At 33.1% G+C, this 17151-nt stretch overlaps 1 protein-coding gene across 2 annotated transcripts in view; it reads left to right on the top strand.

The window, feature by feature from the left end:
• The first annotated feature begins 1269 nt into the window (after positions 1–1269).
• The window catches only part of LOC124363031 (putative fatty acyl-CoA reductase CG5065), a 33883-nt gene continuing 18001 nt past the window's right edge, over positions 1270–17151 (top strand). Inside the window, exon 1 of one of the 2 annotated variants that reach the window (XM_046818091.1) lies at positions 1270–1437. In XM_046818091.1, the coding sequence (XP_046674047.1) occupies positions 1436–1437 (2 nt within the window). In that variant the 5' untranslated portion in view covers positions 1270–1435. Of the gene's footprint in view, positions 1438–8183; positions 8205–17151 lie in introns of those variants that run through there. The other variant, XM_046818093.1, reaches the window with a different exon arrangement.

The raw sequence follows: 17151 nt of genomic DNA, 5'->3' as shown, positions 1-17151 counted from the left end.
GGGAAGTAAAATGATTTCAATACAATTTAACATTGTTCTTATAAACAAAACCCAAGTAAGTTAACAAGTAGGTTAGCTAGATTTGTTTATATATCTTAATCTGTGAAGATAACTGCCAAAATAGATGGTAATAACTTTTTACATTTTTTAAACATTAAGCCATATAATACACGTGATATCTGAAAGGTTAGTAGTGACTAAGTCACGTTTAAAATTTACAAATATAGTTTAACTATAGATTTAAAGATAAGAAGCGTCATTGTTTAAAATAATGCACACGAATTAATGATTTCGACAATTTTATTATAGGATAAAAATTGCAGACTGCTGTTTATTGGCTGGTATTCTTAAACGAACATGTGTACCTAAAAATTTGTTTCAAACTTGATCCACAATGATTCAATTGAGATTTTTGTGGACAGCTTAATACAAAATTGAGCAAAATCAAATTACTCACGTTCTGTAAAGGGAGTACAATGTAACATGACCAAAAGTTAGGGATTGGGGAAAATTATTTGCCTAGCTAGGACCTCTTCTTGTTAATCAAACATGTGCTTTACATTTTTTAGGACTTTCGCATTAAAATTAATCATAGTCAGACCCACATAACTGGGTTTTTCATAAAAATATAAACAAATATGTACTTAAATATAGAACATCCGTATGCATCGTAAAGAAGGCAATATTCTCAAAATATCTACATCAAATATAACTATAAATTTGTTTAATGTATATGCAAAATTTAAAAAAAAATTGTGTTCAATTAGATAAAAAAAACAGTAGCGGAAAATTTTGAAAACGCTCAGCTTCATAAGTAACGAATTATTATTGAAATTTTTTATTTAAAACTAAACATAAAACGCATTTATAATCTAGCTAGCACATTTTGCAAATCTACTGAACAACGTAAGTCGTTTGATTTGAACCTAATATAAGTTTATATATGAATAGAATTAATATTAATATTAATAAATAAATAAATTTAGACTATTAATTAATTAGTATATTAATAATCATAAATTAATAAATATATGGTTCGAATACAATTCAATAGCTTACGCTTGGTAAATAAATTCAAAAACATCTAACACTTTAAAAGTTCACAATTAATGCCTCTAGTTTTGTTAAATAGTAAAAATTAATTTTTACTACTTGATATCTATCGATTCGAATTCAGAATTAATAATTCTATCCTACGTTAGGTAGCTATTTACAAAGAAATTATCACTACTTGATAAAATGGGACATTGTAGCTCTCGTACATACACATGCACCCGGGGATAGCGTACCGGTGCGTAGTGTAGGTACGTCAGGGAGATGACGTAGCTGCCAGACAATTACCCAACGTCCAGAGTGTCCGATACACCATCGTGGCGTACCCACAACCCGTCAGTCGGTGATATGTTGTGTTAGAGGACGTACCCATCCACACCACATGTAAGTAACCCAACGCAAGATAACGCTGTTCTGGTGTCATCGTTACTGTTTATAGATAGTGAAATACATTCTATTTGTGTTTGTTCATTTTATGTTGTTTATATGTTTTATCATAATAACACATGATACCGAATGGTAATTGTATACTCAATTTAAACACACGTGCTCTTGGAACAGCCCTACTGAACCAAATTAAAATGTTTTAATAATTACTGTATATGTTGGAAAATAAGGATCATTAATATTTAAAACTATATAAATGAAAATTTTTTTACGACTTCAAAATCAGTAGTAGCTCTTGCCAACGGGGTTCAATTCCTTCGTGCATCAAAAAAAAACTTCAAAAAGATCCAAACACATTTTAAAGAATTTTGGGTCTAAAATTAATGAGCAAATGTAAAATTGACTCAATACAACATGTTCAGAATGAGTCGGGGTTATATATGTTTGTGCATATAACTAGTTTTCAACGGTATTTTTGATTGAATATTGCGAAAATTTAGTTTTTTTATTAGATACGAGTGCAATTAAAACAATTAATAAGTATTTCACCAACTACTATAATTACAATTCATAAAAGCTAAATAGTTATAAAATAATTCAAGTGTTTGCATTTTTTAATTCATTTGTACTTGTTAAAGAACAGTTACTTTTAGTTTATTTCAAATAAGGAGTCGTTTTGAAAACGTTTTAATGTGCTGGCATTAAGAAATTGTGAAATTATTACTGTACTTAATGGTGCCCTACTTTCTGAAACTGCAACATATATACCTATACAATTTTGTTAATAAAACAAAATTGTGTTTAAATGAAGGGTATTTAAACCTTGTGTAAAATTAAACTAAGGAATCTTAAATGGTGTACCATTATTGACGTATATGATACATATCACGGTTCCATTTGGTTGTATACGTACACTTCTATTTAGGCGATTGAGTATTCCTACCCCCGCTGGCTTTACAGGATTAAGTCCGTCTAATGCTCGCGAATTCTCATTTGACTTCATAGAGTACACCGAAACCAATGACGTAATCAGATCTTTCGTATATATAATTATGTCAATCCCGCTGGCTACGCTCACGTTTCCTCGACCTTCGAGAATCGTTGCGACTCATTCAAATTACATCAATTCAATCTTTTATGTCAATCATAATTTTACAAATTCACTAGTAATTCAAATTTAAAATAGCTAATTACACTTTAATAATACACATATTTTTAGATATATTACCACTACAAGAAATTAAACAAGTACAAAGTAGTAAGAGTAAAAAACTCAGTAATAATTGTTTTTCCAATTAATCGTGCCAGCGCACTGCAAATAAACTGATTTAGGCCCGTTTAAATATTGATAAAGCTTTGAAATTTGCTAATTTCCAGAGAAATTTGTATAAAAATAAATGTCAAAAACTAAATATTAAATATTGAAATGAAATTTTGCTAAATTATTCCCCCAAATGTATCTGTATTTTTATTACACAACAGGGGTTGTTTATTGTAATAAAGAGTTCTTTTACTGTAGCCCGATCATGCCTTAATATATATACATATAATATTGAATGATCATAAGGTAGAATGTTTAGTAGGTAGAAGAGTCTCACCAGTTAGGTTGAGAGTGATTCTAATTTTCTGAATATGCGGAGTCCCCATTTCGAAACTCCAGTATAAATTTGCATCTGATATCTATATATATAAAAATGAATGTTTGTATGTTTGTCCTTTATGGAATCGTGAACTATTGGACCGATCATGATGAAAATTTGTACGTATATGTATTTTTCCACGGAGAAGGTTTATAAGCTATGCCCATCCCTTTCCCGATTCAGGATTCCGCCCCACTGGTTACAGAAATACCCATAAGAAATGCATTGCAGCAAACATATGTTAACGTCTTTTCAAATTTTTTAATCAGCTGTTCTTTGTAAACATATATTACACTTATAGTTTTAAAGCATAGAGTAAGCTTAAGAGAAACGACAAATTTTGTTTAAACTGTTTTTGCAATCACTGTTAAACATAGACTTTACTATCCAGATAATACAATTCAAATTTGACGTAAAAATTCACCTTTAACTGCAATATTTATTTAATATAAACCATGCTCATGCTTGATCAGAAGAGTAATGCAGATATCATAATTACTATCTTACGTTGGCTACAAATATAAAGAATGTTATAAAATCAACCTTAGTTGTTTTTTTTGACAGAAGTATGGTTCTCAAAACTCCGTGTGTACATATTCTCTCGATCGAGACAACAAAGCAAGCTCAATCGTGGCATCGGAGATATAACTAATTTAATCTAAAATTTATTATAGTAAAAAAAAAATTTACTAAGTAATATAAGGACTTCGGTTCTTAAGATTTGCGTGCGAAGCCGTGGGTAACAGCTAGATAGAGGCAGGAATATGGTACATACCTTCATAATACGCCCAAGAGGCTCACGATGGAACGACTATCAATTATCTCAGCAATGTTTAGAATGTGATAGAAAAAGAATAAGTGAATATAGTGTACTGTTTTCAACGGGAAATTGCGTGCGAAGCCGCGGGCAACTTTTGCAAAAAATTATTGAAATGCGCAGCAAAGCGCGCCGGGCCCGCTAGTAAATAAATAAAAAATGCCTTTATTCATGAGCGTATTTCAACAAAAAAAAACTGTTTTTCAAATCAATCATGTCAACACTAAATCATAACTAAAACTAACAAAACTACATAAATCACACCTCATCATCCACAACTAGTTGGTTTTGATTAAAAATTCTTTCATCTTATCTTTAAAAGACGAACAAGATATAATACTTGTAATATGTTCGGGGAGGCCATTGCATATGCTGGGATCAAAATAAGAGAAGCCTCTTCTTCCAACTTCCAGCCTCACTTTCGGAAAGTGAAGCCTTCCACTTAGCGGGTGCTTCGTTGAGAGACCTTCCCACGATACAAGACTTTCTTGCAGAGATATTGTGGTTCTCTAAATCTGAGAACCTTGGGGACCGTGCAACACGTCAGTAGCCTGCACACTGCATCTATGGGAAGTAACTGAACAGCATCTTAGTAAGGAGAGATATGATCAATCCGTCTTATATTGAAAATGAACCTAATGGCTGAGTTCTGCAGCTTTTGGATTCTGCCAACGTCCTCTCTCGAAATGCTGTTCCCATAAGCAGGTAGACAGTAGTACAATACTGTCAGGACATCGTCTGCATAAGCCACAGTTTCGCAGTCTTCGGCAGTAATATTCTAAATCTGCATAAACCCTTCAATCTGCCGATCTCACGCTGGGCGACGTGAGAAATGTGATCGTAAGCGAGATCTCGATCTAACACGACTCCAAGAGTCTTAAATCTATCGCACGCGGCCAACCTCTCACCGTTAAGCACCACTGCCAACCCATTCTCACTAAGGGTCTGTAACAGATTGTGCGGAGCAATATGCAGCACTGCGCATTTGCTTATATTGAGCCTTAGTCCAGTTTGGATTGAGCAAATTGACATGTGGTATACATCAGCATTGATCTGACCGATGGTCCTTTCTATCATATCAGGCTCTTAAGCGAGATGCAGCTGACAGTCATCTGCATAGAAATGGAGGGTGGAACTTTGCACACACAGCGAGAAGTCTGATATGTACAAGTTGAACAAAATTGGGCCGAGGCAGCTGCTTTGAGGTACACCTCGAAATTCAAAAAGTGGCTGAGATGTCTCATTGCCAAATTTTTGTGACTTGCTGTCTATCTTGCAGATATGATCTCATCTATGAAATCACACCTTAACCAAAGCCATAATTGTTCATCTTGGCAAGAAGCATTTCATGACTGATTGCATCAAAGGCTTGAGAACAATCTATCATCAGAGAGCTGCATTTACCTTTATCTTTAGCTTCATATAACCCATTGTCTAATTGAAGTAATTTTATGTTACGTCTAATTTGAGGTTTACATACTTGCGTCATTGCGGAAAATAGGTGAATTAAAAAATAACATTTTAGCGGCCAAGTATACCTAAATTAAAACTGCCTCACGAGTTTTAAGATTCACAGCAAGTACGGTAATAATTATGATGGCAAAATTAGTTGATTGGGGTGGGTTGGTTTAATTTCTATCATTCCTAGACCAAAACACACCTTTGTATACGTCAATAACAGTTCAACATTCAGAGCTGTCAAAAGTGTATCTACTATCTATGCACATATATTGACGTTAGATGAGTTTACGATTCTTACAAGTACGAATTTCACGTATATTACGTTTCAGACAAGGAGGTCAAAGGACTATGTATCAATTTCATTCGGTACTATATTAAAGAACCTCAAATACCTCAGTTAACTATATGACTACAACCCGAAATGCCAATTAACAAACTTTAAAATCGGAAAAGTTAAGTTAAGTCTTGTTGAAACACATTGACGCGACAACTAATGAGAGAGATCGGGCCAAATCAACTTGTAACTCGATTTAAAGGATTTTCTACGTGTTTATTTATATTTATTATTGGCTGAGCGTTAGTGAAGCCTATCACTTGAGGAGCTGGACAGATTTCATTTCTGTATGTCTGTCCACATGATATCACAAAAACGAACTGACGTATAACTTGAAATTGTGCACGTAGCTTCATTTTATATGAGGAACACCTAGACTAATAATGGTGCATGTTAACCCATGGGATTTGGCAGAGTGTTAGTGAATATCTTGTCATTGGTTTTACAAGTAACCATGATGGCAACGAGAAAATAACAGAATAAATCAATATGTTAACAAACTATGTACAATCATTTGAGACTTTAACAAGTAACACGTTTATTCGCAGAGTAAAAAAATAATGTACTGGAATCTATGTTAAAAGTCGGTTACAATATTTGAATTCGGCGCACTTTTGCATTACTGTACCTGCTAGCTTACCGGAACTGTTATTTTCTGAACACTGTTATAAAACTCAAGATAATGAACAAAATGTGAATGTATCATGTGGCAAGATATATCGAGAAAGATTTCATCAGTACGCTTTGTATTTTACTCGAGATTACTTGTATGCACATATAAAACTTCATAATTCTGCATCAGGAATACTTTGATAGTGCATGTTCAACCTTGAAATTTAGCTGAGCATCGTTTAGATGTACATTTTTTTCTTTTCTATAACGATTTTGTGTCTGTTTATCTGTCCGCAGGTCATAAAGAGAGTGAAATGAGCTATATGGGTATGAAATTTTGCATGCATACTTACCGAAGCCTGTTACGCCATACGTTGTGTGGCGTACCCTTGCTTTGTATGGAACAAAATAACTTTTTAACCACTTTACTTTATTGACATAATTTTATCTATATAAATTTGGAACGTTTTTTACACTAAGGTAAACGGTCCCTAAAAATGATTGTCTGTAACATTCAACTTTTTAGGAAAGGTATTTTAATTTATATATGAGAATCACAGTCTGTCGACGAGTCAGCTGCAATAAGAATCGAGCCCTTGTGACAATTTATTTTATGATCGCTAATCACCATAAAATCTCGGTTCTTATGTCACGTTTGAATGGCGATTAAATGAAGTTTTGCAGTGTTACAGATTTCAGTTATTGTTCTCCTGCTATACAAATTTATGGTTTGTATTATTAAATCCCAATATTCGAATTTTGAAATTTCAAAACTTCTCCCTGATACCTGATGTAAGGTTTATATTCTTTGATTCATATATTTTATTTCTATATTATTTTATTCTATAAGTTTGAGTTGAAGAGAGGGCTAAAACTGCCCTGACTCCGCCTCAAATATGAAAACATATTTAATTTCATTTATGTCCCTTAAGAAATTTTGAACCATTACATGTTTCAGGTTTTGATAGTTATTTGTTGGTAAAAAGTTAAGTAGGCTACGAAGACAAAGTAAGCGTTAACAATTGAAGAGCTCTTTTCCAAAAACTGCTAAGTCCATTTTGTTATAAATTGAGTTGCTATTACTACATTATTAAACATTCACAGCTCTACCATGCATTATAATAATTTTTTCCTAAACCCTCTTAGTCACATTTATTTTAATAAAATAAAAACAGATTTTTTTTCCAAAACTTATCTAGGTCCCTCAGAGGTTTTTTCCAAAACCCACCATGTCCAGAAGCATGCGCAATACAGGACAACAGCTGACTGACTCAAGCTATTATGCGGTATAGCAGTAATAAACATAACCTCACTTGTTGATGTTTTAAGCTGCCAGTGTGTTGCATTTATGTTTCCAGTTTTTAAGTATATTCTTTTAAAACTTTAGTATGAGTGATTTTGATTTAGAAGGGCTTATAAGCCCTCAAGTTGTGCTTCCAGGACGAGGTAGAAGTGCTTCCTTGGACTTAGCTGTGTTTGGAAAAAAGCCTTCTCAAAAATTGACTTCATTCATTTAAATTTTTAAAAATCAGTGTTTTCAAATATTTTAATAAGTAAGTACTTCTTTTAACTTAATATAGTGCATAGTAATCTGATAAATGAGCGGTTGTTCAAAAAACGGGTTTCCTGAAAAATTACCTTTTTGGACTTAGCAGGTTTTGGAAAAGTGCTCTTCAATTAATTAAATCGTTTGTCGTATTTGCAAGAATGCGTATCATACATATAGTGTGTGTATGTACCTTACTTATTATATCGCCAGTTACATAAAACCCCTTATCAATTGCCTTGGTTATTTCTAATTATTCTTATATTATTTTATCAGAATTATTTGAATTATGAGAACATATAGCTCCTCCTCACTAGTTCCCTGCCAGGTTTACAATATCTGCAGAGTCAGAAGGTAAGTGCCTCTGTAAACGCAGCGTTGGCAATTCTTTTGGCTTATACAGGGTGTTTCAAAACTCTCTCTACAAAATTTAGGATAGGCTATTGTTTCACGTACAAAACAGAGCCTAGACCTAAATGCAAGTAGTGGTCTATGTTTTTCCGTTTACGGTTTGTCCGTCTTTTTGTGTTTTATTTTTAATTAAAAATATATTTTAAACCAATAAATCTTATTTTATATATTTTACTTGTAATCAAACTTGTTTAACTGCTTATGTTGATATTATATGTGAATAAAAAAAAGGTTGGTCGAATTTGGCAATTGATTTTTAAAATGGCGCCCATTACAAAAGTTTAAACTAGGATTTCTTAAAACCATTAGTTTTACAAAAATAATTGTTTAAAGAAAATACTATAACACTTTGAATGGTATTTTGAGTTTTTAAATCGGATAAAAAATAACTGAATTATTCCAAGTTTAGTCCAACCATGCATATCCCGTCTAAAGAATCAGCAGTTCAACAATGGAACGAATATTGTTCCATACAATATTGTTCCATTGTTTGGACCAATATTGTTCCAAACAGAAACAGCCGACCAATTATTGTATTGTGTTTATTTATTTGCACTAAACCTGTGATGTTATCCTATTTAAGAATTGTCATTTTAGAAAATAATTCATTAAGAAACAAGTTAAATTTAATCTTGCAAATAAACAAACCACCACTTTATAAGGAGCTTCCTTGGGTGAAAGAAGGATTAATATAGTGTATGTATACAAGGAACCAGGGGCGTACCGACTGGGGGACGAACGGGACCTGTCCCACCCCAAGAGACTTTTATTTCCAAACATTAGATCGCCTAATAGTCTATTTTCGATAATAGACCAATATTTATGTTGGAACTTAGAAATATATCACAATCAAATATATAAATTCTAACCTTATAACTATTTTAATTTTCGAAATACACGACACTGCACATGTAATAATTCAAATTTGTACAAAATATTAAATATTTGAATTTTGATGACGTAACGCAGCAACCACGAAAGTAGTGTTAGTACTTACTATTTCTACAGGCTTCTACCTGTACTCGTTAGTTGAGTAACTGAGTACAAAATGTACACCTACTGGTTTAGAATAAAATGTTACAAAGTCCTCCTAAAATGGTACAGGTACAATTCCAGTTATTGTTACTGCTAAGAGCCCGAATACCAGGGTTGACAGTAACCGTGTAATGCACTCGTACTGATCAGTGTCGTACCCAGGAATCTTCTCTGGGAGGTATCCAAAACACCGGTGATCTGGAAAATCCTCCAGATCAGTAGGGGTCCGGGAGCCTTCCCGAGGACATTTTTTAGAAATATTAGATTTTAAAATCTTTATTTTATAGTTCTTCTGAACTAATAAAACGGGAAAAGATCAACTTAGATCGTATAAAGTTTACAGTAAAACCACACCCTCTCTACCACCAATCACCAGGAAGCTTATGCAGGAATAATTAAAATCTACCGCTACAAATACAGTTTAGGCCTACATGGAGTGTATTTAACTAAAACAAAATTTAATTATAACATTAACCAAATATTGAACAATATAGTTATCTTAAGTTTAAATCACAAATTATAACTGCAAGAAACAATTATTATATTATATTACTAGCAGTTGCCCGCGGCTTCGCACGCAATTTCCTGTTGAAAAACAGTACACTATAATCACGTAGTCTGTTTCTATCACATTCTAAACACTCCTGATATAATTGATAGTCATTTCTCCGTGACCCTCTCGGGCGCATATGAATGTGTGTACCATATTTCCTACCTATATCTTTCGTGGTTTTTGCTAGGTGTTTATAAGTTATTCAGTACAATTAATTTATATGGATGGATCTATATAAACTAATTAGGTTATAAAGAATCAAATTCGGTCTGTTAAAACTAGTTTTTTGTCTAAGATATTTCCAGTTTTATTGTGGGGCTCCGATCAAAAAAGTTTTTCAACGAAAACCAATTTCGATCATAAAGCGTCTTCTTTCAGCTCTTTTCATTTACCTTCGATCTAGCCAAATTCGATTACATTATGTGCAAACATTCACGGCTTTGTTCTATGATGTGGTTTTTATAACAGAGTGTAATAGTATTTTCATTGCATTAGATAGTTTACTATCTGCAATAACTTCTTCTATACAATCTGCATTACACTACTAATTAAGCACTTCACGATAATAATTGTCTAAATTTTAAATATAAACAAATGTTTTGTAATAACAAACAGCTGTTATTACAAAAGTAATAACAGCTGTTAAGTATCAATTCACTTTGTATTACGTGTCGTAGTGCAGTCTGCCGGATCCAATGTAAAACACAAAAAAATCAACAACTACTTACAAATGAAAAATTAATTAAAACACATTTTCCAGTGGACCAAATTGTGCATCTAACCCATTCTCGAATTCCATTGAAAACACACACAAAATTTCATAAAAATTGGTCCAGACGTTTAGGAGGAGTTCAGTCACATACCCACGAACACAAGATATATATATATATAAAAATTACTGAACAGAAAATCAATAAACACATTTGCAATATTGAATAAATGAATTTTCTTCTGTGAGTATTATAGTATTCAAGAATTAAATGAGTTCCTCAAACTTGTGGTCTCCCATTACGTTTATCGCTAAAAGCTATTACACTATTAAATTATCACATGGAAAAAATTATTTGACTCTTAAATACAGACATTTCAGCCAAAAATTTTTACCGCTTATAAGGTAACAATTATAATTTCTTATTTCTTATAATATTTTTATAATCATATATAATTTCTTCCTTGCCAGGAGTAGACAACAGTACAAAAGAGAAATATTCATCCAGTTCATGCGTAGTTTGTTTAATTTATAGGAGATACTAATTTGAAATTTAGTTGGATTTCCCTGCATAGTCCTACCAAAACTTTATTCAGGTAAGATGGTTTAAGTCAAAGTATAAAAATGTCAAAAATTTTGGAAACGTTATTATAAAATTTTTATTGTTGTAAGAAAATAATATAAAAAAACTAATCCGAAATATTTAATTTTACTAATCTGAACTCAGTGTTACAAAAGTTAAAGTTAAATTTTCAGACCTTTGTAGTTATTTCGCTGTTCTGAGAAAATCTGTACAACCTGTAAACTTGAAAAGATTCTGTGTTTATTAGTAGTGAATAAACTAACTTTTGAAAAAGAACTAAACCTGTACAACTTAGCAACAAAAGCTTTAAAGCTATATAAGAATATTTCTGTTTCATTGTATTTTATGTGCATAGTGACGACAATTTTCACACTTGTTTTTGGTTAGGTTTTAAAAGTTAAATTCCATAACAATGCTGTTATTAACTTCCAATAAAATGCTTATTAAAGTGAACAAATAAGTACTTTTGACTTACAGTGTTCTTTTAAGATAAAAGCGTAATATGTTATGTTTTCTGTACACACCATACTCTCTCTTTAATCTCAGCTTCTCCCTTCCCGATGCTACCGCGCCTGACAATGATAATAAGAGTAGCATGGACAGTTATATACAATTTAGCCCTCTAGGATCACATATATTTGACCTGCTTGAAAATAAGCAATTGGTCTTTATATTATAAAAGAAGTCTATGACAAGTAAAAAGATCTTTTCACTCAATTCCATATACCAGTTTACAATAATACTCACATTGTTGTAAATTTGATTTCCTCCAGCCAATAAACACTAATATTGCAAACCATATTTTTTACAGATCTTGAGTAATAAAAGTGATAACTTTAAACAGCCCTGTTATGTAGTATTGGAGCTATTCAATCAATCTACTTTTCAAACAGTCGACACTTTCCTGCAGTGTTTAAATCGTGAATAGAACATAGGTCCATCCATTTTAGAATATAACACAATATACTCAACAATAACGCAGTTTTGCTGTGTCCTATTATGTTAATTTTCTTTTGAGATTAATTAAAAACAAGTACAAACTGATTGTTGTTTTTTTTACTAAACGTTCTCCTTCCTCTTAGTGTAGCGTCTGGGACATGATGCTGGCACAGACTTGACTCCTGGAATCTGGAGTCATATTTGCCTGAAGAAATTTAAAAAATTCGGCGTCGAAAATGTTCTAAATGACCGGTTTACATAGTTTCGACATCAGAGGCACCTAGATTACAAAGTATAGTGTAATCTAGGTAAAGAGGCATTCTCGTCATGCCGTTATTCTCGTTGTAGACTGCACTACAATGTCTTAGACGCGATCTCTAAGCACGGTGGAGCAACCGAGTTTTCTATACGTAACGTAAGTATGGTGGGAAGGGTTGATTCCCTGAGCTAAACTGGAGCTAAACCCAAAATTCACACTGAATCAACTCTTCTCGTCGTAGCTATGTTAACTATGATTGATATGAAATTATAAAAAAATGAAATATAAATTTGTAATTTACAATATTATTTGAACATAAAGTAGGAATTTATAAAAAATTCATATTACTTGTTAGTTGAGTCGAATTTTAACACAAAAAAATGTATTGTAAACATTAGTTTTCAACTCAATAATACCAGCGTTTTTGAAAATGGATTATTCAATATGAAATTTGTCAACCATAGTGACATGAAGTGCAAAGAAATAAATTTTCTATATAATTAAAGTCAAATTATTTCAATTTTGTGCATTTTGCACAATTTGAAAGTCGATGGAGTTTGAGCGAGTAGTGTCGTCATATATACACAGACCGCAGGGACTGCTGCAGGCTACTAGGTGTCGAAAGAGATTCGTAGTAATTACCTTTCTATTACCCACCCAGTATGTCATTAAGTGGTAACATGTGTGGTAACTTACATTAAATGGTAATTTACATCCTCAGTAGAGGCGATGGTTCCACTTTTGAATAATTGAAATTAAAGATTTATTTTTACAATCTGAGATTAGAGTTTGGACTACCAAATATCCGAATTGTTTTTAATTCACTCCGTGAAGAGTTTAAGTTTTTTGTTTTGTTTAACAGGTGTTTAACTGGACATGCCACGCCATAATGATGCTTAAATATCCCAAACATATAATTTCATTATCACAGCTAAGGTGGGAAGGGTTGATTAAGAGTGAATATTATAGCCCCAGTTCAACTTCCTCCTGGTGATCATTTATCAGTCATACAATTCATACATCTATACATAGTCCGCTTCTGCTTCTGGAAAGTAGCGGTCTGATACTGTATACTGTATATTTTGTTTATAGCAGCTAAACATTTGTATCAGAATTGACGCAATATGTACTCTATAAGAGTCCTAATATTTTTTGTAGTAATTTCCCACTTCTAAAATATTCTTTTTTTAGTCATACCTGCTCAATACGTCACATATGTGCTCTAAGAATTCACTCCCATTTTTATGAGCTCTAAATTTGCTCTCTAAACCAAAAAGTTTTTATTAGACTACTCTAAATTCTACAGCATCTTCGCAGGATTCTTGGATTTGACATTATGATATTACGAGAAAGGGAGTTCCCAATCTACACTGCAAACGATCTGTCGGAAGTTTAGCAACTTAACTGTTTATAGGTTTGAATGAAGAGGTGTGGTGCTGTACGACGGGCCTCAATAGGGTTTACGTACGTAAACGTCTAGTGTAGGTGAAGGTTGCAATAACGAGTACACGGCTGGCGCGGACGTGCGCTACTGGACTCGCATGGCGATCAGGCTCTGGCCTACAGTTCGCAACCAGCCCATCTGTAACCCTATTACTGCAATCTGCAACCATGATACTGCATAGCACGACATGTATTCCTTGAAAAGTCAGACCTAAAATTCGCGACCATCCCATCTGTAACCCTATTACTGCAATCTACAACCCTGATACTGCATTGCACAACACGTCTTCCTTGACAACTCGGACCTACAGTTAGCAACCAGCCCATCTGTAACCATATTACTGCAATGTGCAACCCTGATACTGCATAGCACGTCACGTTTTCCTTTACAAGTCGGACCTACAGTTCGCAACAAACCCATCTGTAACCCTAGGCTATTACTGCAATCTGTAACCCTGATACTTCATAAAACGACATGTCTTCCTTGACAAGTCAGTCCTACATTCTTACATCCCCACTTTGATGCAATTAAAACCGATCGCCTGATCCGTAAATCATTATAAAATCATTAAACGGTATATCATTGTTATACAACTACATAAACATAATGAAAATCGCCACTTATAACGTCTGTATGTAGTTAGCTAACGTCGATTTAACATTTATTTACGTGTCTGACGATTGGTTCTAGCTGTGTGAACGTAAGAAAAACATGATCCTCCACCATAACTGGCATGGCTGGCGATCGCTTTCTTTCTTAAAGAGATATTTCTCTGTCGATTTCAAGAAAGAGCAGGTTGTGTGCTTGTACAGTGTAAATTGTATTGTGATCAGACGCCCTTAGGTCTTCATCACCAAACATGTGTGTTCTGCGAAACTGATTTTGAAATTTAAATATTTACCTATTAAATTATATTTTACTAGCTGTTTCCCGCGGCTTCGCACGCTTTAACTCAACTTTGCCCGTGTATTTGTACTTCTGGTTCATGCACGTACATGTATTTTATTATAAAGCGGTCTAACAGTCAAGTTTTAAGTTCAACCACATATTTACCATAAAGACAAACATAAATTAGTGCCTTCAAATAGTCTTTGGCAAATTAATACACGTAACTGTCTCGTAATTGCAATTTATAATGTGCTGGCGCTTTGAAAACTTTTATATTTTGCAGCACCACCTCGTGGTGAGTTTTATAAATGAGTATAGCATATAAACCTTCTCCGTCGAAAAGTACAGATACATTCAAATTTTCATAATGATCGGTCAAATAGTGTACGATTCCATAAAGGACAAACACACAAACATTCATTTATATATACATACATATATATATATATATATATATATATATATATATATATATATATATATATAGATTATCCTTTTCCCGCGGTCACAGTAATTGTTTAAGTGTTAGATACTACTGAGAAAACTGCTTTATCGTTGTTGTGTTGTCGATTTTTAAAGCGTGTACATCTGAGACCAAGTTTTACCATTATGTTTTATTTTAGCTATACAATATGGCCTAGTATACATTGTGTCCACAAAGCCATGTCACAATTTTAATTTATTATACTACTCTACTATTGATTGTAGGTCTATGAAACATATATAAATTAAAACAGTTCTTTAATTCAGTTTCGTTTTAATTAGCTGAGTTACCCACTGTTTTCATATGGGGCTAACGTTTTTGCGAAATCAGCCTTAATGGCAAGTTTGTAAAAAAAGTTAAGTATATTTTGTGGCTAGCAAAGTTTTATACTGTGATGTCAGTGCAACGTGAGTTTCGGTGAGTGTTTCATGACAATCCCTCGGACACATGCACCATTTATTGATGGGATAAGACGTTTAAGGAAATAGACAGGTGATTGGAAAAAACGCGGACAGGTAGGTTATAAACGAGATAAACGGATCAAACCGTCGAAAACATTCAAAAACGTGAACTGTATACCCTAAGTATACAGTTCACAAAGTTTTGAAAACAATACTCAAATTTAATGGTTAAACCCTCAACTATTGCATCCTCAAAGGGCAGATGACAAATTGAAGTGTTATGTACGACTGCTGTTGTTATTCTGTAGGAAAATGGACTTAATCAACATTTTATAAATCGAATTGTTTGTAGTGTTAAGACTGTCTTTCACTTGTCTGGAAACGTGCATTGTCATAACGTTCGTATATTTAATACTTAAAACAACGAATCAGAGCTGCGATTGAATCAGTTACATAAGAAGTCCTGATCAAAATATGGGAGGAGATTAAAGAACTACTAGTAGAACCGAGAACGGCGTTGCTGAACCGACAGGCGTTTGGTTTGGTCGTATAGAGTTCGTTGAACGTAAATAATGCCAAGGCCATAGCCTAAAGAAAATTTGGAGGGATCATTTAGCTATGAAACCCCGCTTAACATTAACTTTATTATCGTAGAGTTCGGGGAAGGGTGTTGAACAATTTGGTTTAATGATAATGTTATAAGTAGAATTATACCCTTCTCAGAGAATTCCATTTTCATTATTTCCATAATTTCCTCAAGTATTCCATTTTATTTGTTTCCATAATTTCTTCAGACAGTTTCGGGAATGGCCCCCTGAATATGCTGCTGGAGGCGGAATGGAAAGTCTCAGTTTGTTACCATAGTAGTTTTGTAGGTCACGTGGCTGTGACGCACTTCCGGTCTTTGGACGGTCCTTGAGATTGATTGGGTATAATTTATTTAGGTTGATGTCCTGAGGGTGTGCTAATTTGGATTTTGCTCTTGAGTTTTATAACTGAGATATTCTCATTAAATTGGAAATTTTTGTACGGCTACCATGTATATAGAGAGCGTGGGGATAATTGAGGATATGTTTGAAAATTAGAAAATAAACCAAAAGCTGCTATCCTATAACATTACGGTTTATTTAATTTAATTTAGTGTTTCTTTGTTTTTTTCTGTTAGAAACTGTTTAAGTTACAGTGTTTGTAATCTTTGCATGTTTGTGTGTCTTATTAGAATTACCGTCAGTAATTTCAAATTGGCGGCATTGTAAACATGTCAAAGCAAAAATGTCGTCTGCGGATTAAAACTTAAAAGATAATTAATAAAAAAACAAAAGATACCTTAGTTATAAACGGATGAAAATTGACCGAATAAATTCTTTTATTGAGCTGGTTTAATCCAATTCAGTCCATAATTTGGTAATTCGACAATATCGTATAATAATACTAATGTCTTTATTCCCAAGCGTTCTACAAGTATAAACTCTGGTTTACAAAGCAACTTAGGTTAGTTTACTACTAACTTATAATATTAATACAATAATAATATTAATATAATATAAAAATGTTATATAGGCTACCTATAACATTTAGAAGTTAAGGGACTGTTA

This window comes from Homalodisca vitripennis, chromosome 5 (genome assembly GCF_021130785.1).
Source record: "Homalodisca vitripennis isolate AUS2020 chromosome 5, UT_GWSS_2.1, whole genome shotgun sequence".
Classification (NCBI taxonomy): domain Eukaryota; kingdom Metazoa; phylum Arthropoda; class Insecta; order Hemiptera; family Cicadellidae; genus Homalodisca; species Homalodisca vitripennis.
Note: the sequence above shows the minus strand (reverse complement) of the source record. Positions and strands in the feature narration are given on the sequence as shown.